The 27,327-nt window shown below is 47.3% G+C and overlaps 1 protein-coding gene across 6 annotated transcripts in view; it reads left to right on the top strand.

The window, feature by feature from the left end:
- kiaa0930 overlaps positions 1 to 27,327 on the top strand; it is a 62,522-nt gene that overhangs the window by 7,191 nt on the left and 28,004 nt on the right. For 3 of the 6 annotated variants that reach the window (XM_078416866.1, XM_078416862.1, XM_078416860.1), the window contains exons 2-4: positions 12,080 to 12,258; positions 25,773 to 25,877; positions 27,139 to 27,216. In XM_078416866.1, coding sequence (XP_078272992.1) covers positions 12,080 to 12,258; positions 25,773 to 25,877; positions 27,139 to 27,216 — 362 coding nt within the window. The remainder of the gene's footprint in view (positions 1 to 12,079; positions 12,259 to 25,772; positions 25,878 to 27,138; positions 27,217 to 27,327) is intronic. The other 3 variants (XM_078416861.1, XM_078416863.1, XM_078416865.1) reach the window with 2 other exon arrangements.

Consider the following 27,327-nt stretch of genomic DNA (forward strand, 5'->3'; position numbering starts at 1 on the left):
ATCAGCACAATGAACCTATCGGGCTGATGCCATAACTGAGGTTAGAAGTTTCAACATCTTTCCTGCTGTTTTGATTTCTACCTAGAACTGTACACCCTTTTTATGAGCCGGTGAATGCAGTGTTATCCCTGCTTTCCCGTGTAATCTGTGATTATCACAGTTCGTTGCCAACATGTGCCTGATAAGATGATGCAAAGACACTCGTGGTGTGGGGCGTGTGATCTTGGTACTCTGGTGAATGTTTGGTCAATGCTTGTAAACGTTGACGATTTTGCACGCTTTTTGATCAAGGTTAAAAATCCGAACGTGTGCATGTGGGTTGTTTTGATTGTTCATAAGTTCATAAATGACTTAGTGGAATAATGCTATTGGGGCCCATCTACTCCGCCATTCAATCATGGCTGATCTATCTTTCCCTCTCTACCCCATTCTCCTGCCTTCTCCCCATGCTTGTTTTCAGACTGGCAGTGCATGTTTTGAGGAGATGCGTGGTGAACAGATATTTCCAGAATTGTGGTTGCATTTTTAAAATGATGATACTGTAGTCCATCAGACCATCAGTCTGAAGAAGGGTCTCTAACCGAAATGTCGCCCATTCCTTCTCTCCTGAGATGCTGCCTGACCCGCTGATTTACTCCAGCATTTTGCGATACCTTCATACTGTAGCCTTGGGGACACAGAGTGCTGGAGTACCTCAGCGGGCCTGGCAGAATCTCTGGAGAACATAGATAGCTGATGTTTTGGGTTGACATCCTTCTTCAGTCTGTAGAGGAGGTCCTGACCCGAAACATTGTCTATTCATTTTCTACAGAGATGCTGCCTGACCCGCTGAGTTACTCCAGCACTTTGTGTCTTTTTTGTTGTTGCAGTTCCTTGTTTCTTCTATACAGTAGCCTTACCTGTGGCTGGTATATGCTCCAGATAATGGAAACTTATCCCCCCCCCCCCCCCCCTTATCTTTTTAGATGAAATTTCCTTCCTAATAAACAGTACTGTGAACATAGACACAAAATGCTTTAGTAACTCAGTGGGACAGGCAGCATCTCTGGAGAGATTGTCTCGTTGTCACCTTCTCCTCAGCCAACAATGAACCATTCTACATTTCCTTGATCATCGTCTGCCTTGATCTGTCCTTTTCTCACCTTACATTCTCTTTGTACCCTTTCATATCTCTAACTTCCCTCTCCCCTGACTTTGTCTGAAGAAGATGTCTCGACCCGAAACATCACCCATTCCTTCTCTCCAGAGATGCTGCCTCTCCCGCTGAGTTAATCCACCATTTTGTGCCTATCTTTGGTGCAAATCAGCATCCTTCCTCCAATAATGTCAACGTTATCAGCTTTCCTGATTACTCACTGTACCTTTGAGAATCTTGCACTATGATGCCAAGATCCTATTGTGTCTGAGTTCTGCAGTCTCCAACTAAGTGCTGCTTTTTTTTTTTCCTGCCAAATTGGTCAATGCCTATACTCTGGAAGAAGGAAAACAGCCAGGTGGTCAGATTTGCTAAACTGGGACAAGAGATGAGCAATAAACTTATTTGGTGGAGAGGTGACGGTCGAATGGGCTTGGTCTTGTAATGAGAGAGTTGAGGTTGAGGTTGTGTTTAGTTTATTGTCGCGTGTACCGGGGTACAGTGAAAAGCTTTTGCGTGCAAACCAGTCAGCAGAAAAACAACACATGATTACAATCGAACCATCCACAGTCCACTGGACTTAACATCGCCGGCGCGGCTCGGCAGCAGGACCTAACAGTGCCCGGCGCGGCTCGGCCGCGGGACCTTCCATCGCCTGGTATGGCCGTGGGATGGTTCAGCGCTCGGTGCGGCTCGGCCGCGGGGCCTTCCATCGCCCGGTGCGGCTCGGCCGCAGTACGGTTCAGCGCCCGGCGCGGCCGCGGGGCCTTCCATCGCCCGGCGCGGCTCGGCTGCGGGACATAACATCGCCGGCGCGGCTCGGCCGCGGGACGTTTCAGTGCCCGGTGCGGCTCGGCCGCGGGACTTAGCAGCGGCCGTGGGGCCTTCCATCGCCCAGCGCGGCTCGGCCGCTGGACTTAACATCGCCGGCACGGCTCGGCCGCGGGACGTTTCAGTGCCCGGTGCGGCTCGGCCGCGGGGCCTTCCATCCCCTTGCGGGTGCTGTGCGTGTCGGTCGCCTCGATAGGGGTCGAGCTGCCTGTCCGTGGGCGCGGGGGGAAGAGAGTGGGAGAGAGTGGAAGTTTTGTTGCCTTCCATCACAGTGAGGGGGTGTTTGGAGTCATTGTGATGGAGGTTTGTGTTGGGGTCGTGTGTCCTGTGTTCTTTTCTTTTTTGCTGTGTCTTGTGACTGCTGAAATTTCGTTCGGTATTTATACCGAATGACAATAAAGTTCTGTTATACTGTTATACAGATACATGATAAAGGGAATATCGTGAATGCCGTTTAGTGCAAGATAAAGCCAGTAAAGTCCGATCAAAGATAATCCGAGGGTCTCAAATGAGGGTGGGCTCAGGACTGCTCTCTAATTGTGGGAGGATGGTTCAGATGCCTGATGACAGCTGGGAAGAAACTGTCCCTGAATCTGGAGGAGTGCGTTCGCACACTTGTCTACCTTTTTGGTTGCAGTTTGGATATGACACTCCAGCCTTGAAGAAGGATTTCGACCCGAAGCAACCTTTTCTGTCCATTTCCCTCCGCTGATCCTTCCACCAGCAATTTGTGGGGTTTTTTTCAGCTCAAGTTTCCAGCATCTAGACCTCTTGTCTATGTCTCTCAGACACGTCTGAGAAGATGGACTTCAGGGGAAGAGAACGTGGGCAGAGCAGACAGCATTGCTGCAGAGGAGACCAGGAGTTGTGATGAGTTGGTGTCATTGTGAACAACTTGAAGTGAAACCTATGCCTTCAGAGAAACCATAATTCCAGCCTCGTATAATACTAATATGGAGACATTACCAGATGGAGAAATTAAGTGGAGCAGTCAGACAGATTGATGATGACTGGAGATGCAAGGACTTGCAGAAACTGGGATCTTGAGCAAACCCAGTGGGTGGTGCAGTGGTAGAGCTGCTGCCTCGCATCTCCAGCGACCCGGGTTCCATCCTGATTACGGGCGCCGTCTGTACGGAGTCTGTACATTCTCCACGTGACCTGCGTGGGTTTTCTCCGGGTGCTCCGGTTTCCTCCCGCACTCCAAAGACGTGCAGATTTGTAGGCTAATTGGCTTGGTAAAATAGTCATTTGTCCCTAGTGTGTAGGATAGTGTTAGTATGCGGGGATTGCTGGTCAGTACGAACTCAGTGGGCCGAAGGGCCTGCTTCTGCGCTGCATCTCTAAACTAAACTAAACAAAGAGCTGGACTAATTCAGGTAGAATCTGAAGAAGGAATTGACAGATGACATTTTGGGTCGGGACCCTCAGACGAATCAAGAGACCGGGTGTTTTGCTCATGATATGAATGTGTATCTACAAGGATGAAGTTGCCAGGACTTGTGTTGGGAAAGCTTAAACATTTCCTTTATCGTGTTGTTGTCCTTTTGTAAAAGTTGTATGAACAAATAATCAAGTACAGGGAGTGCCTGGGTTATGTAGGGATTCTATCCCGGAGATATTGTCTGTAAGCCAATTTCGCTGGAAGTCAAAAACATGTTCTTGACGTGAACAGCATCTCATATTTCGCCTAGGTAGTTTGCACCCCAGCTGTATGACTATTGACTTCTCTAACTTCAAGTAACCCGTTTTCCCTCTCTCTCCATCCCTCCCCCTTACTAGTCTAGCTCTCCGGCCAGTCTGACTGTCCCCCCCGATTGCATTTTATCTCTGTTTGCTTCATTGTCATCTTCCCCTAGCTAACAATGATCTATTCTACATGTCCTTGAGGTACATTGCTTTTGATGTCTCGTTTTCACACCTTACCCTTCCTTATCTCTGTGTCTCCCTCTCCCCTGACACTCAGTCTGAAGATGGGTCTCGACTCGAAATGTCACTCATTCCTTCTCTCCAGAGATGCAGCCGTTCCCGCTGAGTTACTCTGGCATTTTGTGTCTATCTCACATGTTCTCTACAGGTACGTACGTATCTCTCCACATACACTTGCTGTAATTCTTGTTTGCCCTTAAATATCCAGCCGTGCACTAGAATCACCAGAAGCATGCCAATGAAATAGAAACTGTAGCCGGTCATAAATCAACAAGTGATGACTATGTTGAAAAATGCTTTAGAAATCAATGGGAGAATTTTGCGTAAAGTCGGAATTCTTTAACTCTGGGAATTTCTGTAGTTGGGGAAGTGGCGATAATTCAGGAGACAAAATGTATCAGAGGGAAGTGCAGATGCTGGTTTACACCGAAGATAGACCTGTGTAACTCAGCGGGACATGCAGCATCTCAGGAAGGAAGGAATGGGGGTACTTGTCGGGTCGAGACCCTTCTTCAGACTAAGAGTCAGGGGAAAAGGTAAACTAGAGATATGGAAGGGTATAAAGAGAATCGCAAAGGCGGTGCAGCGAGAGAGGGTGTTGCAGAACTCTCGTCAGAGAGAGGAGGAGAATTTCAGTTCAGGCAATGGCACCATCCAAACTCAACCAGAGGGCAGTCCTGAACTACTGTCTACCTCATTGGTGACCCTCGGACTTGATCTTTGCGGGCTTTGCCTTGCACTAAACGTGATTCCCTTATCGTGTATCTGTATACTGCGAGTGGCTCGATTGAAATAATGATAGACGAAAAAAATGCTGGAGTAACTCAGCGGGACAGGCAGCATCTCTGGAGAGAAGGAATGGGTGGCGTTTTGGGTCGAAGAAATGTCTTAATTGTGCATTGTCTTTCCGCTAACCGGATAGCACGCAACGAAAGCTTTTCACTGTACCTCCGTGACAATAAACTAAACTGTAAACTGTTCTTCAAAGTAGGCAGACCTTGAGAAGATTTCACAGTGATAGCAGATGGTGGTTTACACTGAAGATAGACACAGAGCACTGATCGACATGGGCGAGAGGTGGGATCAGTACCAGTGTTTGCAGAGTGTGGAAGTGGACATTTTGTTGACATTGGTATGTTTGGCCCTTCAGGTGCAAATATCGCAGTTTCATGGGGATATGGGTAATGCGAGCATTTTGTAGCTTGCTCCTGACAGTTCTACAGCGCGTGATAAATGGGCGACTTGAATTGTTTCTTTGTATGTCATTTGTTAAACGCTTGAAGGCAAAATGGTTTAATGCACGTTCTATTCAAAGAGTAAATTGGTTTGCTGTGGTCTATTGATTCTATATGGTGTCCTCCTTGCAGGATGGAATAAATACTGAGGGAATAATATAGAAGTGACTGATTGACTTTGCAGATTTAGGTTGGCTCATTCAATTGATTTCGACAGGTTCTGTCTGTGTTGGACGTGACACTGCCTGCTGTGAAACCAGAGTCAGTTTTTGTTTAAATATTTTGTTAAAATAATGGCGCAGCGGTAGAGTTGCTGCCTTACAGCGCCAGAGACCTGGGTTCGATCCCGACTACGGGCGCTGTCTGCATGGAGTTTGTACTCGTAATAAATGTGAGGTTATCCACTTTGGTGGCAAGAACAGGAAAGCAGACTATTATCTGAATGGTGGCCGATGGGTGTCGTGGTACACCAGTCATTGAAAGTAGGTATGCAGGTGTAGCAGGCAGTGAAGCAAGCGAATGGTATGTTGGCATTCATAGCTAGGGGATTTGAGTATAGGAGCAGGGAGGTTCTGCTGCAGTTGTACAGGGCATTGGTGAGACCACACCTGGAGTATTGCGTACAGTTTTGGTCTCCTAATCTGAGGAAGGACATTCTTGCCATAGAGGGAGTACAGAGAAGGTTCACCAGATTGATTCCTGGGATGGCAGGACTTTCATATGAAGAAAGACTGGATAGACTTGGCTTGTACTCGCTGGAATTTAGAAGATTGAGGGGGGGTCTTATAGAAACATACAAAATTCTTAAGGGGTTGGTCAGGCTAGATGCAGGAAGATTGTTCCCGATGTTGGGGAAGTCCAGAACAAGGGGTCACAGTTTAAGGATAAGGGGGAAGTCTTTTAGGACCGAGATGAGAACGTTTTTTTTCACACAGAGAGAGTGGTGAATCTGTGGAATTCTCTGCCACAGAGGGTAGTTGAGGCCAGTTCATTGGCTATATTTAAGAGGGAGTTAGATGTGGCCCTTGTGGCTAAAGGGATCAGGGGGTATGGAGAGAAGGCAGGTACGGGATACTGAGTTGGATGATCAGCCATGATCATATTGAATGGCGGTGCAGGCTCGAAGGACATGCAGTGTCGGAAGTGTGGCCGATGCAGTCAATGCAAGTGCTGCAGCCTGCTGATAATCTGATATCTCTGTACACATTGTGGCAGCGATCAGCACACTCTGGACACATCCCTCTGGGAGCCTGGGTTTTACTCCATTGAGCCCCAGCTTAGTGGGATGGCTGGCGTCTTTTGAAGCGTTTTTAGCTTGGTTTTGAGATCCAGCGCGGAAACAGGCCCTTCGGCCCATCGGGTCCGTGCCGACCAGCGATTTCTCCTGCAACCAGCACTATCCTACACACCAGGGACAATTGACAATTTATTTTTCAAACAAAGCCAATTAACCTACAAATCTGCACGTCTTTGGAGGGTGGGAGGAAACTGGAGCATCAGGGAAACCTCACGGGGAGAACGTACAAACTCTCTACAGACAGCACCCGTAGTCAGGATCGAACCCGGGTCTCTGGCGCTGTAAGGCAGCAACTCTGCCGCTGAGCCACCTGGGATTCCTGGGATATTTGGCGTGTCGCTGCCATTTTGATTTCTGGCCCTTAATCAATACTCAATGGTCAATAGTTATGTTATTGTCACATGTGCCTAGATATGGTGAAAAGGACAGTTTCTTCCCAGCTGTTATCAGGCAACTAAACCATCCTACCAACAACCAGAGAGTCGGCGGCGGCACGGTGGTGCAGCGGTAGAGTTGCTGCCTTACAGCGCCGGAGACTCAGGTTCGATCCTGACTACGGGCGCCGTCTGTACGGAGTTTGTACGTTCTCCCCGTGACCTGCGTGGGTTTTCTCCGAGACCTTCGGTTTCCTCCCACACTCCAAAGACGTACAGGTTTGTAGGTTAATTGACTGGGTAAATGTAAAAATTGTCCCTAGTGTGTGTAGGATAGTGTTAATGTGCGGGGATCGCTGGGCGGCGCAGACCCGGTGGGCCGAAGGGCCTGTTTCCGCGCTGTATCTCTAAATCTAAAAAAAAATCTAAATCTAAACTGCTATCTACCTCATTGGAGACCTTCAGACTATCTTCGATTGGACTTCATCTTGCACTAAACGTGATTCACGTTATTCCCTCTGTCATGTGTCTGTACACTGTGGATAGCAGGATTGTAATCATGTATTGTCTTTCCTCTGTCTGGTTAGCACGCAATAAAAGCTTTTCTCTGTACCTCGGTACATGTGACAATAAACTAAACTATACTCGACTCGAATCATCCTACACACAAGCACAATTATATATTAGTGCAATGATTGTACTGTTTAATAATAAAAAAGTAGATTTAGTTTAGAGAGAGAGAGACACAGAATGGAAACAGGCCCTTCGGCCCACCGAGCCCACGCCGACCATCGATCACCCATACATTAGTTCTACCTTATCAAACTTTTGCATCCTACATATTAAGGGCACTTTACAGAAGCCAATGAACCTACAAACCTGCATGTCTTCTGAAGCAGTGTATATAGTCGCCAACCATCTAGCACCATCTTGTAGCTTTCAAGTATCGTTCTTAAAAACATTGAGTCTTATCTCGGCTTTACAGGCCCGTTGCCCTGGCAACAACACTGGGTTGATGATGTAGGGGGGGTGGCCTGGCGATGTTGATGGTGTCCTGTAGGCCGCATCATAGAGGGTGTATAGAGCATAGGGCAGTTCAGCACGGGAACAGGCCCTTCGGCCCGCACTGTCTGTGCCGATCATGATTCCAAGACCAACTCTTGTCTACCTGTGCCTCTGCCCAGTGTGATCTCATAAGATCTCTGCCTTCTTCCTCCTTCAAGAATGGCATGAAGAAGGGGTGTGCCCATTCAGTATGAGATTTTAGAAAGTAGTCTCTAGGATCTCATCAAAGATAACATTTTTATTTTGGACCGGGGCATGGTAAATTTTACAGATTAACAGCGACTAATGAACTCCGTTTACACCTTGAGGTAAAGATGAGGTTATATCTGTAGTTTTGCCCAGGAATGGGCGGACTCTATTTCCATCGTCAGACGTCAGCAATTGGAGGATGCAGATTTAAGAGAAATGCCAAAGAAAATCTTTAGTCCTAATGGTGGAACAAACAAATTTCTCTTAACAATGTGTTAACATCCAGAAGGTGGTGGAAACAGATTTAATCGGAAGCAAAGTAGAAATTTGCAGGTGTAGGAAGGAACTGCCGATGCTGGTTTACACCGAAGATAGACGCAAAATTCTGGAGTAACTCAGCGGGCCAGGCAGCATCTCTGGAGAAAAGGGATAGGTGGCTTTTTGGGTCGAGACCCTTCTTCAGATGTAGAAGAGTCTTGTTTGAGACCCTGTCCGAAGAAAGGTTGCAGCCCGAAATGTCACCTATTCCTTTTCTCCAGAGACGCTGCCTGACCCGCTGAGTTATTCTAGAAATTTGCAAGGTTACGGGGAAAGATCAGGATATTAATTAGACAGCTCTCTCGTAGAAGAGTAATGTGCTGCATGGGGCTTCTCTTAATGAAACATTTCATATAAATAAACGTTTGCAAATCAAAATATTACTTGAACATGCTGAAATAACTGCGCCGAACAGCCTTAAGTATGATCAGGTAAACAAAATTTCGACGCAAAAGAATTTCTCAATAAAATTTGGTTATACTTGCTTTAAAAATCCACTTTTAATGTGCACTGAATGAATACATATCCTTGTGTGCACTTATTACTCTTGCACTTCACATGTGTGTGTCTATGTGTGTGGCAGAATTGTGACTGAACTGCTTGCAAAAAACTAATTTCACTGTAATTAGTTCAGTTTATTGGCATGTGTACCGAGGTACCGTGACAAGCTTTTTGTTGCGTGCCAACCAGTCAACAGAAAGACCAGACATGATTACAATCAATAGACAATAGGTGCAGGAGTAGGCCATTCGGCCCTTCGAGCCAGCACCACCATTCAATGTGATCATGGCTGATCATTCTCAATCAGTACCCCGTTCCTGCCTTCTCCCCATACCCCCTGACTCCGCTATCCTGACGAGCTCTATCTAGCTCTCTCTTGAATGTATTCAGAAAACTGGCCTCCACTGCCTTCTGAGGCAGAGAATTCCACAGATTTACAACTCTCTGACTGAAAATGTTTTTCCTCATCTCTGTTCTAAATGGCCTACCCCTTATTCTTAAACTGTGGCCCCTGGTTCTGGACTCCCCCAACATTGGGAACATGTTTCCTGCCTCTAACGTGTCCAACCCCTTAATAATCTTATATGTTTCAATAAGATCCCCTCTCATCCTTCTAAATTCCAGTATATACAAGCCTAATCGAGGCATCCACAGTGTATATGATAAAGGGAATGACGTTTAGTGCAAGGTAATGTCTGAGCAAAGGTAGTGCGAGGGTCTCTGATGAGGTTAGGACCGCTCCCCGGTTGTGGTAGAATGGTTCAGTTGCCTGATAACAGCTGGGAAGAAGCTGTCCCTGAATCTGGAGGTGTGTGTCCAGGATGATAGATGACCAGTCTGAAGAAGGGCCCCGAACCAAAACTTCACCTTCCCTTTGTCTCACGGTGGCTCGAGGCGCAGTGATAGAGCTGCTGCCTTGCAGCGCCGGAGACCCGTGTTCAATCCCGATTACGGGCGCTGTCTGTACGGAGCTTGTACGTTCTCCCCGTGACCTGCGTGGGTTTTATCCAAGATCTTCGGGTTCCTCCCACACTCCAAAGGCGTGCAGGTTTGTAGGTTAATTGGCTGGGTATAAGTGTAAAATCATCCCGAGAGTGTGTAGGATAGTGTTAGTGTGCGGGGATCGCTGGGCGGTGCAGACTCGGTGGGCCGAAGGGCCTGTTTCCACACTGTATCTCTAGCCGAAGTTAAACAAGATGCTGCCTGATCTGCTGAGTTACTCCAGCACTTTGTGTCTATCTGCGGTAGAAACCCGCATCTGCAGTTCTGCAATGCTTTGTGGAAGATGTGTACTTCTCACACAACACGTGCAGTCCTTGTAATGTTTGGCATCTCTCAGTGTCATCTCCAAGTTGAGATCATGTTCTCATTTTCCAAGATGCCACAGCTCACTGGCTACTGGTCCTGTATTACCTCAGTGCCGGGGATATATAGAGCAGGTCCTTCCTCTCTAGTGAATCAACCTTCTTTCCCTTTTGCAGCTCAGCATGAGTCCACTGTTGTTTATTAACGTTTTAATCACCTCGCAGTAAAGAAGTCGGACTGCAGAAGGATGCTTCTGGTTTTGATTGCTCTCTCATTCCAGGCTCCATTAAGTGGTCTTGGAAGGAAAATTTAGTTTGGGGATACAGCGTGGAAACGGGCCCTTCAGCCCAACGAGTCTGTGCCGACCAGCGATCACCCATACACTAGTTCTGTCCTCCACACACTAGGGACCATTTCCTCCGGGTGCTTCTGGTTTCAATAGACAATAGGTGCAGGAGTAGGCCATTCGGCCCTTTGATCCAGCACCACCATTCAATGTGATCATGGCTGATCATTCTCAATCAGTACCCCGTTCCTGCCTTCTCCCCATACCCCCTGACTCCGCTGTCCTTAAGAGCTCTATCCAGCTCTCTCTTGAATGCATTCAGAGAATTGGCCTCCACTGCCCTCTGAGGCAGAGAATTCCACAGATTTACAACTCTCTGACTGAAAAAGTTTTTCCTCATCTCCGTTCTAAATGGCCTACCCCTTATTCTTAAACTGTGGCCCCTGGTTCTGGACTCCCCCAACATTGGGAACATGTTTCCTGCCTCTAACGTGTCCCACCCCTTAATAATCTTATACGTTTCAATAAGATCCCCTCTCATCCTTCTAAATTCCAGTTTCCTCCCTTATCCCGAAGATAGATCGAGATCGGGTAGATGCAGAGTCTCTTGCCCAGAGTAGGGGAATCGAGGTTAATTGGCTTCTGTAGGAATGCCCCTAGTGTGTAGGGAGTGGATGAGAAAGTGGGACAACATTAAACTAGTGTGAACGGGTGACCAGTGGTCGGCCTGGACTCGGTGGGCCGAAGGGCCTGTATCACTAAAGACCACTTTTTGTTTATTTTTGCCGGCAACTGGCGGTCCAGCACTTCGTTCAATCTGGACATAAATCTGAGAATTAGTTTAATTTGCAAAGAGGTGTTTCAGGGATGCAAGGAAAGTGTTTGGGAATCATGTTGGCAGATGTTAATTGCACACCATGTTGGGGGGAGGGGAATGTCCCGGCAACAACAAACTGGTTCCACCAAGATGCTGTCCAGCCTGAACGGTGGCGCAGCGGTAGAGTTGCTGCCTTACAGCGAATGCAGCGCCAGAGACTCTGGTTCGATCCTGACTACGGGCGCCGCCTGTACGGAGTTTGTACGTTCTCCCCGTGACCTGCGTGGGTTTTCTCCAAGATCTTCGGTTTCCTCCCACACTCCAAAGACGTACAGGTATGTAGGTTAATTGACTGGGTAATATGTAAAACTGTCCCTAGTGTGTGCGGGGATCGCTGGGCGGCGCGGACCCGGTGGGCCGAAGGGCCTGTTTCCGTGCTGTATCTCTAAATCAAAAAAAAAATCGGAACCCCACAGGAGATCCTCCTTCCCTGTGGCTATCAAACTGTACAACCCCTCCCCCTTCTGCCAATGGGGTAGACTGACTCCCCCCCACCCCACTCCCTAATCCTTTCCACTCGCCACTTTAATTTCACGTTTCATGTATCTTGTTGTGTTTTATGAGCGTTGGCAGACCTATTTCCCCCCCTGGGATAAATAGAGTTCTATCGTACGGTATCGGATGCTGCCTGACCCGCTGAATTCCTCCAGCACTTTGGGTTTCTCTCCAGCTCCCATCGTCTGCCGTTCTTTGTGTCTTTCTGACTTCCAATTAAGACGCTGTTTGTTTTCCGATAGGTTGCTTCAAAGACGATCGTATTGTCTTTTGGACGTGGATGTTTTCGACTTACTTCATGGAGAAGTGGGCCCCACGGCAGGATGACATGCTGTTCTACGTTCGGCGGAAGCTGGGCTTTACTGGTCCCGACATCGGTGAGGGGAAGCAGGTATGCTCGGCAGACTCCTCGTCAATGGAGGTAAAGACTTCACGAACAATGAAACATTTTACATTTCCTTATCATCGTCTGCTTTGCTCTGTCATTTTCACACCTTAGGTAGACACAAAATGCTGGAGTAACTCAGCAGGTCAGGCAGTATCTCAGGAGAGAAGGAATGGGTGACGTTTCGGGTCGAGACCCTTCTTCAGACTGATGTCAGGGGGGCGGGACAAAGGAAGGATATAGGTGGAGACAGGAAGATAGAGGGAGATCTGGGAAGGGGAAGGGGAAGAGAGGGACAGAGGAACTATCTAAAGTTGGAGAAGTCAATGTTCATAGCACTGGGCTGCAAGCTGCCCAGGCGAAATATGAGGTGCTGTTCCTCCAATTTCCGGTGGGCCTCACTATGGCACTGGAGGAGGCCCATGACAGAAAGGTCAGACTGGGAATGGGAGGGGGAGTTGAAGTGCTCAGCCACCGGGAGATCAGATTGGTTAACGCGGACCGAGCGCAGGTGTTGAGCGAAGCGATCACCGAGCCTCCGTTTGGTTTCGCCGATGTAAATAAGTTGAAGAAGTCTTCCTCATCTCTTTGTCTCCCTCTCCCCTGACTCTCAGTCTGAAGAAGGGTCTCGACCTGAAACGTCACCCATACCTTTTCTCCAGAGATGTTGCCTGGCCCACTAAGTTACTCCAGCATTTTGCGTGTAGCTTCGGTGTAAACCAGTATCTGCAGTGTGGAAACACTTTGTGGAAACCTTCAGCCCAACATGCCCACACCAGCCAACTTGTCCCAGCTACACTAGTCCCACCTGCCTGCGTTTGGTCCATATCCCTCCAAACCTGTCCTATCCATGTACCTATCTAACTGTTTCTTAAACGTTGGGATAATCCCAACCTCAACTACCTCCTCTGGCAGCTTGTTCCATACACCCACCACCCTTAGTGTGAAAAGATACCCCTCACATTCCTATTAAATCTTTTCCCCTTCACCTTAAACCTGTGTCCTCTGGTCCTCGATTCCCCTACTCTGGGCCAGAAACTGTGCATCTACCCAATCTATTCCGTTCATGATTTTACACACCGCTAATTAGTTTGTTATTTCTGTTTTGATGAACTTCTCGGCCAGCTAACTTGTTGATTTGAACTTTTCACTTTCTGGACTTGCCCGTTTGGGTGTTTTGGAAAAAGCAGACCGCCGTGTTTTGTGATTCTTTTTACGTCCTTGTGAAAGTTTACCGCTAACGATGCGGTGTGTGAAACATAGGAACCAAGCAGGGGAGAAGTCCCACAAACAGCATCCTGGAATCGTACTACTCCAGCACTGAGGACAGCACGGTGGCGCAGCTGGTAGAGTTGCTGCCTCTCAGTGCCAGAGACCCGAGTTCATAGAAACATAGAAAGTAGGTGCAGGAGTAGGCCATTTGGCCATTCAATATTATCATGGCTGATCATCCAACTCAGTATCCCGTACCTGCCTTCTCTCCATACCCCCTGATCCCTTTAGCCACAAGAGCCACATCTAACTCCCTCTTAAATATAGTCAATGAACTGGCCTCAACTACCTTCTGTGGCAGAGAATTCCACAGATTCACCACTCTCTGTGTGAAAAAAAAACTTTCTCATCTCGGTCCTAAAAGACTTCCCCCTTATCCTTAAACTGTGACCCCTTGTTCTGGACTTCCCCAACATCGGGAACAATCTTCCTGCATCTAGCCTGTCCAACCCCTTAAGAATTTTGTAAGTTTCTATAAGATCCCCCCTCAATCTTCTAAATTCCAGCGAATACAAGCCGAACCTGATTACTATGACCGCTGTGGGTTTTCTCCGGGCACTACGGTTTCCTCCCACTCTCTAAAGACGCACAGGTTTGTAGGTTTATCGGCTTGGTATAATTGTAATTTTAAATTGTCCCTTGTGTGTAGGTGTAGTCCCCATAGTGTTAGTGTGCGGGGATCGCTGGTCGGCACGGACTGGGTGGGCCGAAGGGCCTGCTTCTGCGCTGTATCTCTAAAATATCCCTGCAGTTGAGTTTAGAGATGTTTTGAAGATACAGTACAGAAGCAGGACCTTCGGCCCGACCTGCGAATTCCCCGCACGTTAACACCATCCTACACGCACCAGGGACAATTTACAAATTTTACCGAGTCCAATTAACCCACAAACCTGCTCAACTTTGGAGTGTGGGAGGAAACCGGAGCACCCGGAGAAAACCAGTGCGGTCACGGGGAGAATGTACAAACTCCGTGCAGACAGCACCCGTAGTCAGGATCGAACCTGGGTCTATGGCGGTCGGTGTGCCACCCAGATTGATCCCTGGGATGGCAGGACTTTCATATGAAGAAAGACTGGATGGACTAGGCTTGTACTCGCTGGAATTTAGAAGACTGAGGGGGGATCTTATAGAAACATATAAAATTCTTAAGGGGCTGGAGAGGCTAGATGCGGGAAGATTGTTCCCGATGTTGGGGAAGTCCAGAACCAGGGGTCACAGCTTAAGGATAAGGGGGAAGTCTTTTAGGACCGAGATGAGAAAACATTTCTTCACACAGAGAGTGGTGAGTCTGTGGAATTCTCTGCCACAGTAGGTAGTTGAGGCCAGTTCATTGGCTATATTTAAGAGGGAGTTAGATGTGGCCCTTGTGGCTAAAGGGATCAGGGGGTATGGAGAGAAGGCAGGTACAGGATACTGAGTTGGATGATCAGCCATGATCATATTGACTGACGGTGCAGGCTCGAAGGGCCGAATGGCCTACTCCTGCACCTATTTTCTATGTTTCTATGTGTGGGGCAGCAACTCTACCGCTGCACCACCTAGTTCTCGAGTAGAATGAATCCTGAACCCGCTGCCCCAGATTTCAGTGTGTGATCAATGGGACCACGCCTTGTAGTTCAGCTGACATGTTCAATCATTTTATGTGCGTAAAATTGTTTAAAAGGAAACTCCACTTCTCTGAACAATCGAGAAAGGCCGCTCTTTCAAATAGCCTCTCTATAATTGATTGGATTTGCCCATTTAAACTTTTCCACGTGAAATTATTTTCTTTACTCAAACCTTCAGGGGGAGGGATATCTGCTGAATATCTCCCGACTCTTAAATATTCAGTGACGTTTCCTGAGAGCACGCTGTCGTGTTAACTTTAACCTTCCCTTCATTTCAGAAGAAATGAGGAGGAATATCACTGCAGAATAAGGTTCACTGTTTAAACTCTAACACAGCAAGCAGCCGGACGCCTGCGGCAAACATACTGTTGGCAGATCAGTCATAGAGTGGTACAGCACGGAAACAGGCCCTTCGGCCCAACTCGCCCATGCCAGCCAAGATGCCCCATCTACTCTCAGGCCATCTGTCCGCATCGCCCGCCCATATCCATTTAAACCTTGTGTTGGATGGAATTGCAGATGCTAGTTGATACCGATGGCAGACACAAAACGCTGGAGTAACTCAGCGGGTCAGGCAGTATTTCTGGAGAAAAAGGACAGGTGGGTAGGAACCTTTCTTCAGCTGACCCAACCCGAAACGTCACCTATCCTTTTTCTCCAGAGATGTTGCCTGACCCGCTGAGTTACTCCAGCACTTTGTGCCTATCTTCCATCTAAACCTTTCCTGTTCATGCACCTGTCCATGTGTGTTTTTTTAATTCAGTTATAGTACCTCCCTCAACTACCTCCTCTGGAAGCTCGTTCCCTGCACCTGAGTGAAAAAAGTTGCCCCTTGGGTTCCTCTTGAAATCTTGCTCCACTCAACTTAAATCTATGTCCTCTGTTTCTTGATTCCCCCCCTACTCTGGACAAAAAACTGTGCATTGACATTTTCTGGTTCCCTCATGATTTCATCCACCTCTATAAGCTCACCTCCCAACCCCCTGCTCTCCAAGGAATAAAGTCCTAATCTGCCCAACCTCTCCATTTATCTCCGGCCCTTGCACTTCCTCAAGAGGTGCCCATGTGTGGAATAACACTTGATACATCAAAATGGCACAGTAAGAACCATTCGGACACACATCTTATAGAGGTGTACAAAATCATCGGAGGAATAGATCGGGTAGATGCAGAGTCTCTTGCCCAGAGTAGGGGAATCGAGGGCCAGAGGACCCTCGGCCTTCAAGTGTGTAGGAAAATAACTGTAGATGCTGGTACAAATCGAAGGTATCATGAAAAGCTGGAGTAACTCAGCGGGTCAGGCAGCGTCTCATAGAGAAGGAATAGGTGACCCTTCTTCAGACTCTGTTTTGAAGTGTGGTAGGAGAAGATGTAATAGGAAACTGAGGAGTAGCGTTTTCACACAAAGGGTAGTGGGTGTATGGAATGAGCTGCAGAAGAAGTAGCTGAGGCAGGGATTATCCCAACGTTTAAGAAACAATTGAACAGGTACATGGATAGGACAGGTTTAGAGGGATATGGGCCAAACGCAGACAGGTGGGACTCGTGTAGATGGGGCATATTGATCGGTGTGGGCAAGTTGGGCCGAAGGGCCTGTTTCCATACTGTGTGTCTCCATGACTTTAGTATTTTATTAGTAACTCCTGACAGAGCAAATTAATTTAATTTGCTATTTATTTAACTCTCCTCCTCTTCACGGTTGGCTTTCCTGCATAAATCCATCAATATTTATTAAGGGAATTGTGTCTGGCCATCAAGCTCTTTTTTACCCCCTCCCTCTGTCTCTGTCTCTGTCTCTGTCTCTGTCTCTCTGTCTCTGTCTCTCTCTGCCTCTCTCTCTGTCTCTCTCTCTGTCTCTGGTTCAGGAAATCTGAGCAGAATAACTGAGTAGCACTTCTAAAAGCAGGTTTAATTTCCTGTCCACAGGAGACTTTTTCTGAAGCTGAAGTTCAAAGTCGGCCACTTAATTGATCTTAGCCGGAACAAGAATCCTTATCCATCTCCAAGCAGGCAATTCCATGGCCGTACACTGTGCAGAACTGCAGTATGTTCAGGTTCCCTGGGGACCTTTTGAGGAATTTTACAGCTGTCTTACAATTAATCACCATGGCTGCTTCTGCCCACATTTACTCTTCTGGGCTCAAGAAGCTTTTCCAGGTGCTTTTCCATTTTTGTGAAGCCCGTTAACAATCGTCCCATCGTCAATCCTTGAAGCCCAACTTTCTGAACGAGATTTTGTTTACATGTCCAAATGCCACTGTGGGTGTTTGCCAAGTTGCATCCTGTTACCATTCTGTCATGTTTGCTGCTGTTAGTGTTTAGTTTAGTTTAGAGATACAGTGCGATGACTGGCCCGATTTTTGATTTAGAGATTCAGCTCGGAAACAGGCCCTTCGGCCCACCGAGTCTGTGCCGACCAGCCCCACACATTAGCACCATCCTACACACACTAGGGCCAATTTATACCAAGCCAATTAGCCTACAAACCTGTACGTCTTTGGAGTGTGGGAGGAAACCGGGGCACCCGGAGAAAACCCACGCAGGTCACGGGGAGAACGTACAAACTCCGTACAGACAGCGCCCATAGTCGGGATCGAACCGGAGTCTCTGTCACTGTACGGCAGCAACTCTACCACTTTAAATATAAAAGTACTGAAGGCAGAATTGTAGACCAATTTTTCTGTAGACCTGCTAGGGCAACACAGTGGCGCAGCGGTAGTGTTGCTGTCTTACAGCGCCAGAGACCCAGGTTCGATCCCGACTGTGGGCGCTGTCTGTACGGAGTTTGTACGTTCTCCCTGTGAATGCGTGGGTTTTCTCCAGGTGCTTCGGTTTCCTCCCACATCCCAAAGACGTACAGGTTTGTAGGTTAATTGGCTTCGGTAAAATTGCAAATTGTCCCGAGTGTGTAAGGGTAGTGCGAGTGTACGGGGTGATCGCTGGTCGGCGCGGACTCAGCGGGCCGGTGGGCCTGTTTCCGCGCTGTATCTCTCAAAGGTCTCTAAAGAACCTGTGCTCTCTTCCTCTGATCCACAGTGCAGGAGTGTTAAATATGGAAGCACTGCTTAGAATTTCTGTGCTGTTTGTGAGAGAGAACATGTGATCCTCTCGAAAGCCACAGCCTTGAAGAGTGAACTTGTCCCATGCATTGGCTCTTCACAGTAGAAAGCCAAGTGCCACGGACATTGTCCTTGTTGAAGTGCAGCGATCGAATGCCATGTACAGAAGATCGACCCTGGACACTGATCTGAGAATTACTTTCTAGCGCTCTTCAAATATAACCTCACTTCTAACATCTTCACTATCTGTGTTCAGTGATCCAAAAATAGGATGCGTGTTTTAGAAACTCGAATTTCTAATTCCTAAATTAGGGAGTCTTTAAAATTAGGAGTTAGAAATAATTATTACAATTATTATTCTCAAGATAGTTTCTAATAATTCTAATTATTTAGAATCATTTCTAATTCCTAATTATTAGGAATTCCAATATATATGGAATTGGAGGAATTCCCATATTTGGGAATCGGGGGAATCGCTAATTATGGGAATTGGATATCATTCTAAATTATTATTTCTAATGGCTAATTATTAGAACTTCGAAATGAGTTCTTTTTAATTCCGAATTAAAAAATATTAATTTTTATTCCTCTTTTTTAATTGGGATTTAAAAATCCTAAAAAAGTTCACAAATTTATTTTGTATTAAGATTGTTCACTTTCTGCAATTTAGAACAAATTTGATCCTGACTAAGATCAAATCCAGATTGAGAGGCGAGGGTCCATCTAAAGGTGAAATAAATAGTGGGCACTGTGCCCATGTGTTACCATTAGTTTAGTTTAGATTAGTTTAATCTGTGGAATTCATTAGATTAAATTAGTTTAATCTGTGGAATTCATTGCCGCAGAAAGGCCCTGGAGGCCAAGTCAATGGGCATTTTTAAGGCAGAGATAGATAGATTCTTGATTTGGACATGTGTCAGGGGATATGGGGAGAAGGCAGGAGAATGGGGTTAGGAGGGAGAGATAGATCAGCCATGATTGAATGGCAGAGTAGACTTGATGGGCCGAATGGCCTAATTCTTCTCCTATCACTTATGAACCTGTGAAAATAAATAGGAAGCAGGGATAAACTGGGAGAGAGATCGAGACAAAAGACCTTCCACCACAGTATTTGTAATTCCACAGAGTGTATCTCCTGGATAATGTACATATTGTCCAACACAAAATAACTGCACTTCATAATGGAACTAATTAAAGTCTGTGGCTGAGAATTGTATTGTGGCCCACTGCTCAGCTCATGAATAATTATCAGAGTACATTCACTCCCTGGGCAATTACTGCTGGGGTGGAATTTTGATGAAGCTGAATAATCGGCTGCCTTAATAGATGAGGGCATAGAGCCTGGGAGCATTGTACAGACAGGGTCAGGCAACAAAACTAACCCCTCACGCAAAGCCTGAAAGTATTGCTTAGAGACTCAGAGGATAAGGGCAGGGAAGGAGAAGCTTTATGCTTCAATAAGGTTCAGAGAAAGCACTTTTTTTTCTCTTTTTAAATTGTATTTGGTATAATCAAACTGAAAAAGTTATATCCGAGTTAGATGTAGCTCTTCGGGCTAACGGATTCAAGGGATATAGGGAGACAGCTGGAACGGGGTACTGATTGTGGATGATCAGCCACAATCACATTGAATGGCTCGAAGAGCAAAATGGCCTACTTCTGCACCTATTTTCTATGTTTCTATGTTAATACAGAAGATAGACACAAGGTGCTGGAGTAACTCAGCAGGTCAGGCAGCTTTTCTGGGGGAAAAAGGACAGGTGACGTTTCGGGTCAGGACCCTTTTTCAGATTGTGCCTGGCTATGTGTCAATCTTTGGTATAAACCAGCATCTGCATAAGATCATAACATCATAAGTGATAGGAGTAGAATTAGGCATTTCAGCCCTTCAAGGCCATTCAATCATGGCTGATCTATCTCTCCCTCCTAACCCCATTCTCCTGCATTCTTCCCATTGACCCCCGACACCCGTTCTAATCAAGAATCTATCTATCTCTGCCTTAAAAATATCCACTGACTTGGCCTCCACAGCCTTCTATGGCAAAGAATTCCACAGATTCACCACCCTCTGACTAAAGAAATTCCTCCTCATCTCCTTCCTAAAGGAACATCCTTTAATTCTGAGGCTGTGACCTCTGGTCCTAGACTCTCCCACTAGTGGAAACATCCTCCCCACATCCACTCTACCCAGGCCTGGACATTTTCAGTTCAAAGTTTGTGTATTTGTTTATAATATAAAATCGTGAAGCCTTGATCACATTCTCGTCGTGGAAGTTGTTGAAGATGGTTTCCATGGGGAATGATTAATTGAAGCAATGCATGCACACTTACCTCACACGCAGGGTGGTGTGTGTATGGAACGAGCTGCCGGAGGAGGTAGTTGAGGCAGGTACGATCGCAACGTTTAAGAAACATTTAGACGGGTACTAGGATAGGACAGGTTTAGAGGGGTATGAGCCAAACGCAGGCAGGTGGGACGAGTGTAGATGGGATATGTTGGTCAGCATAGGCATGTTGTGCCGAAGGGCCCGTTTCCACACTGTATGACTCCAGGATATTAAGGGGTTGCTAGGTGCCGACACTGTATCCAGAGAGTAGAAAGCCTTCTTCGACTCGCCTTGAATACCAACAGCAGAATGATGCTCGATAAGGGGGAAATACGCACCAGCCATCGCCAGCCAAGTGTGGGGTCTATTAGGTAGATGGGACATGTTGGTCGGTGTGGGCAAGTTGGGCCGAAGGGCCTGTTTCCACGCTGTTGATTCAATGACCCTTGTACAGGAATGCTCATGTTCCTCCTCCTTACAATAGCTATTCTCTCGGTGGTGCTGGTGGTGACTGGTGGCGCAGTGGTAGAGTTACTGCCTAATAGCGGCAGAGACCCAGGTTTGATCCTGCCTACGGCTGCTGTGCAGAGTTTGTACGTTCACTCCATGACCTGCGTGGGTTTTCCCCAGGAGCTCCGGTTTCCTCCCACACTCGAAAGACATACAGGCTTGTAGGTTAACTGGCTTCTGTAAATTGTAAATTGTCCCTCGTGTGTGTCGGATAGTGCTAGCGTGTGAGGATCGCTGGTCGGCACGGACTCGGTGGGCCGAAGGGCCTGTCTTGGCACTGCACATTTATGTGTATGTGACAAATAAACTTGACTTGACTTGACTTGACTATCCCTAAAGTCTAAAGTCAAATAGCGGAAGTACAAAGTCGTGCAAGCAAATTAAAAAAAATTCTGATTCTTAAAATCCAACCTTTGGTTTTAATAATCTTTGCAGTGTAGGTTACTGTGTGTGTCATATCAGCAGACAGTGGAAGGATTAAGGAATAGTGAGTTATTCTGGGCAAGAGAGTTGCACTCACAGAGTGATGCTGAGGTCAGGGGAAGAGAAAGCTGACTTATTGAAATAATTCCTGTATTCAATAGCAAAGACTAAGCAAATAAAACTGCACTGTAATAATGAATCTTGCATTTGACCGCTCGGCAAGAATATATTGCATAAAGATTGTTCACTTGTTCAGGGGCGGCACGGTGGCGCAGCGGTAGAGTTGCTGCCTTACAGCGCTTGCAGCCCCGGGTTCGATCCCGACTACGGGCGCTGTCTGTATGGAGTTTGTACGTTCTCCCCGTGACCACGTGGGGCTTTCTTCGAGATCTTTGGTTTCCTCCCACACTCCAAATACGTACAGGTTTGTAGGTAAATTGGCTTGGTAAAAGTGCATTTATTCACAAAATGCTGGAGTAACTCAGCAGGTCAGGCAGCATCTCAGGAGAGAAGGAATGGGCGACGTTTCGGGTCGAGACCCTTCTTCAGACTACCAGGTAAAAGTGTAAATTGTCCCGTGTGTGTGTGTGGGGGATAGTGTTAATGTGCGGTGATCGCTATTCGGTGCGGTCTCGTGTGCCGATGGGCCTGTTTCTGCGCTGTATTTCTAAACTAAACGCTTTCTGCAATTTGATCCTGACTAAGACCAATTCCAGACAGAGAGATGAAGGTTCATCTAAAGGTGAAACAAATAGTTAACACTAAGCCCATCCATGGATTACTGTGGATTATTAGTTTAAGATTTATTAGATTGGATTTTTTTAAATTTGTAATTCGATCCTGTTAATGACTCGTTGAAAAAAAAACCCCCATGGATGCTGGAAATTAGTTCAGTTTAGAGATGCAGCGTAGAAACAGGCCCTTCGGCCCACCGAGTCCATGCTGACCAACGATCGCCCGTACACTAGTTCTATCTATGCTACACACTAGGGACAGTTTACGGAAACTGATGAACCGACTTTTGGCACCATTTGCAACCTTCTGAGCCCAGGGTCCTGCTGCGTAGTTGGATTTAGTTCTTTCCATAAATTGGAGATGATGGGTTTATTTCCATGGCAACCAAAACTGACCTCCATAAACTGCTGAACCAGCAATGTTGGTGTCGCTGCTGTCGATTGTGAATTACTGCAGACTTCTACTCAAACAGTGGGGAACAACTATGCCCAAATTGCCTGTAAATCACGAGCGAATGGGAGCTGCGCATCCCAATAATAATCATTAAATGTCTTTTGTGTAGGAAGAAAACTGCAGATGCTGGTTTAAATCGAAGGTAGACACAAAATGCTGGAGTAACTCAGTGGGACAGGCAGCATCTCTGGAGAGAAGGAATGGGTGACGTTTCGGATCGAGACCCTTCTTCAGACTGTCTTTTAGTTATTTGAGTTTAGTTTAAAGATACAGTGCGGAAACAGGCCCTTCGGCCCACCGAGTCCACACAGACCAGCGATCCCCGCACGCTAACACTACTCGATACACCTACATGAGGGAGTTAGATGTGGCCCTTGCAGCTAAAGGGATCAGGGGGTATGGAGAGAAGGCAGGTACGGGATACTGAGTTGGATGATCAGCCATGATCATATTGAATGGCGGTGCAGGCTCGAAGGGCCGAATGGCCTACTCCTGCACCTATTTTCTATGTTTCTATGTTTCTACACGCTAGGGACACTTTACTTGTATACAAAGCCAATTAATATACAAACCTGTACGTCTTTGGAATGTGGGAGGAAACAGAAGATCTCAGAGAAAACTCAGGCAGGTCATGGGGAGAGAACGTTCAAACTCCGTACAGACGGCTCCCGTAGTCGGGATTGAACCCGGGGCTCTGCAAGGCAGTTGGTCTACCACTGTGCCGCCCTGTTAAAGAAATTGTTTTGGCTTTGCGGTTTGGCCACGTTGCCTCCTCAAAGCCGGGCATGTGGGCCGGCTCACTGCCTCGTGATTAGGGTTGCCAACTTCCTCACTCCCAAATACAGGACAAGGTGACGTCACCGCCCCTCACCTCACGTGACCTCATCCAGCCAGCGGCCACGTGCTCCCGCTCCACCAATGGGCCAGGAGGTGGGTCGATACGTGGGAGCACATGGCCGCTGGCTGGGTGAGGTCATGTGGGGCGCGGGGCGGTGACGTCACCTTGTCCCATATTTGGGAGTGAGGAAGTTGGCAACCCTAGCCGTGCGGCCCTGTTAAAGAAATAGTTTGGGCTTGGCGGTTTGGTCACGTTGCCTCCTCAAAGCCGGGCGTGTGGGCCGGCCCCCTGCCTCGAGATCGGGGCCCTCTCAGCTCAGGCAGCCTGATCTCGGGTTAGTGGTGTTGCATTGCTTGCGCTCCCCGATCTCTCACTTCCTCTTTGTGGGGGAAAACTTCCTCTTTGCTGCTTTGCAACTGGAGTTTTGAATACTTGGTTCAGGCTGGGAACCGATCTTGCACTGATTCTCAGCCAAAGGAGGGAAGTCATGGAGTGATACAGTGTGGAAACAGGCCCTTCGGCCCAACTTGTCCACACCGGCCAACATGTCCCATCTACACTCGTCCCACCTGCCTGTTTTTGGTCCACGTCCCTCCAAACCTGTCCTATCCATGTACATGTCTAACTGTTTCTTAAACATTGCGATAGTCCCAGCCTCAACTACCTCCTCTGGCAGCTTGTTCCTTACACACACCACCCTTTGAAAAAGTTATGGCTCAGATTCCTATTACATCTTTTCCCCTTCAACTTTACCCTATGTCCTCAATTCGCCTACTCTGGGCAAGAGACTCTGTGCGTCTGAAGAAGGGTCTCGACCCGAAACGTCACCCATTCCTTCTCTCCTGAGATGCTGCCTGACCTGCTGAGTTACTCCAGCATTTTGTGAATAAATACCTTCGATTTGTACCAGCATCTGCAGTTATTTTCTTACACTACTGTGCGTCTACCCGATCTATTCACCTCATGATCTTATACACCTCTATACATCACCCCTCATCCTCCTGCGTTCCAAGGAACAGAGACCCAGCATACTCAACCTCTCCCTGTAGCTATCTCCAGGGCATCTGCTACAAATGGCTCACTGCTGCAGTCTGAAGCCAGAGTTTTAGTTGATGGAGTCAGGCAGCATCTCTGGAGAAAAGGAGTAGGTGATGTTTTGGGTTGAGATCCTTCTTCAGACTGAGAGTCAGGGGAGAGGGGAACTAGAGGTATAAAGAACAAAGCAATAAAAGATATGCTAAAGGACAAATCAAAACCAGGAATGTTGGAGCCCACAATGGTCCATTGTTGGCTGTAGAGGTGATAATGAGTGAAACTAAGCAGGACGACAGTGGAACCACAGTGGGACGACTGAGGCAGGGGAGGGGCGGAGAGAGCGAGAGGTTTGATTTCAGGTTGGCAGGAAGGCTACAATGGGAAGTGTTGGTGAGTCTTTCACAGGCTGATGGATTTATAGAACAAGCTGCCAGAGGTGGTGTTTGAGGTAGACACTTTCACTTGCATTTAAAAGACACTTTTTAGTTTAGCTCAGTTTAGAGATACAGCGTGGAAACAGGCCCTTTGGCCCACCGAGTCCGCGCCGACCAGCGATCCCCGCGCACTAACGTAGTCCTCCACACACTGGGGACAATCTACTGTGATTTTGTTTTTGTTTTTACCGAAGTGAATTAGCCGATAAACCTGGTTGTCTTTGGAGTGTGGGAGGAAACCGGAGCACTTGGAGAAAACCCACGCGGTCAATAGACAATAGGTGCAGGAGGAGGCCATTCGGCCCTTTGAGCCAGCACCGGCATTCAATGTGATCATGGCTGATCATTCTCAATCAGTACCCCGTTCCTGCCTTCTCCCCATACCCCCTGACTCCGCTATCCTTAAGAGCTCTAACTAGCTCTCTCTTGAATGCATTCAGAGAATTGGCCTCCACTGCCTTCTGAGGCAGAGAATTCCACAGATTCACAACTCTCTGACTGAAAAAGTTTTTCCTCATCTCAGTTCTAAATGGCCTACCCCTTATTCTTAAACTGTGGCCCCTTGTTCTGGACTCCCCCAACATTGGGAACATGTTTCCTCGGATCACGGGGTGAACGTACAAACTCTGTACAGACAGCACCCGGAGTCAGGATTGAACCCGAGTCTCCAGAGCAGCAAGGCAGCAACTCTACCTTAGCTAATCTTTGCACCATCCTGCTGCTTTGCATTCATTGTTGGGTTTATCTCTCACTGTGATAACAAACCGTGATATAATGCTGACCTGACATTTATTCTGTAGTGGAAGAACGTTTGTGCCTGAACTGTTTGTTTTGGTCTCTCTTTCTTGACCTGGCAGGTTGAGGTTGAAGTTTACCGAAGGGATTCCAAGAAGCTGCCTGGTCTCGGTGATCCTGACATTGACTGGGAGGAGAGTGTTTACCTCAACCTTGTCTTGCAGAAGGTATATTTATAGACTGGAAACTTGCTTACTGGTCCTTGATACTCCAGCACTTTGTGTCTATCTTCGGTTTGAAGCAGCATCTGCAGTTCCTTCCTATAACATTTGAGTTTAGAGTTTAGACTTTGAGTTTAGTCAGTTACTGTCCTCAAGTTGCATTGCCAGAAATAGTTTTAAACCAGTTTTACTGATCCCCAAGATATCCTACTGCCTTTGGCTTGTTATAATTTTACTTTCTGTGTTAAAAGACTCTACAATTTCTCTGCCGTTTATTTTTCATAAGTTGACAGATTTTCTGCACCACGTATTTTAGTCGACTGAGGAGCAACATTTTTGAAAGCAGTCTGAAGAAGGGTCTTGCTCCAAAGAAGGATCCCGACCCGATACAATAGACAATAGGTGCAGGAGGAGGCCATTCGGCCCTTCGAGCCAGCAGCGCCATTCAATGTGATCATGGCAGATCATTCTCAATCAGTACCCCGTTCCTGCCTTCTCCCCATACCCCCTGACTCCGCTATCCTTAAGAGCTCTATCCAGCTCTCTCTTGAATGCATGGCAACCCATGTCCTCCAGAGATGCTGCCTGAGCTGCAGAGTTACTCCGGCACTTTGTGCCTTTTCATGGAGTGTCTTGGTGTTTTCCATAATGTCCCCACTGCAGCTGTGAGCGGTCACGGTGGCGCAGCGGTAGAGTTGCTGCCTTACAGCGAATGCAGCGCCGGAGACCACGGTCCGATCCCGACTACGGGCGCCGTCTGTACGGAGTTTGTACGTTCACCCCGTGACCTGCGTGGGTTTTCTCCGAGATCTTCGGTTTCCTCCCACACTCCAAAGACGTATAGGTTTGTGGGTTAATTGGCTTGGTAAATGTTAAAAAAAATATTATAATAATTGTCCCTAGTGTGTGTAGGATCATGTTAATGCACGTTTAGTGCAGGGAAAAGCCAGTAAAGTCTGATTAAAGATAGTCTAAGGGTCTCCAATCCTGGACACCTGAGTAAAACACACTGCGCTAGAGTAACTCAGCGGGTCAGGCAGCATCTCTGGAGGACGAGGATAGGCGACGGGCTGTATGACTAGCTGCTACAGCAACTCCATGTACATTTGTCCAGATTGCTGTGTAGTATCTTGTAGCATGGACAATGTACCGAGAGGCTGGGAGCTGTTCCTCAAGCCTGAATCTCTTTCTCTCTCTCTTTCTCTCTCTCTCTTTCTCTCTCTCCCTCTTTCTCTCTCTCACTCACTCTCTCTGTCTCTCTCCGCAGCTGGAGTACATGGTGACGTGCGCGGTGTGCACGCGCTCAGAAGGGGGTGACATTCACGTCCATAAGAAGAAATCCCAGGTGAGTTTAATTTAGACATACTTTTAGTTTAAAGACACAGCACGGAAACAGGCCCTTCGGCCCACCGTGCTGACCAGCGATCCCCGTACATTACACTATCCTACACACACC

This window comes from Rhinoraja longicauda, chromosome 20 (assembly GCF_053455715.1).
Source record: "Rhinoraja longicauda isolate Sanriku21f chromosome 20, sRhiLon1.1, whole genome shotgun sequence".
NCBI classification, from domain to species: Eukaryota; Metazoa; Chordata; class Chondrichthyes; order Rajiformes; family Arhynchobatidae; genus Rhinoraja; species Rhinoraja longicauda.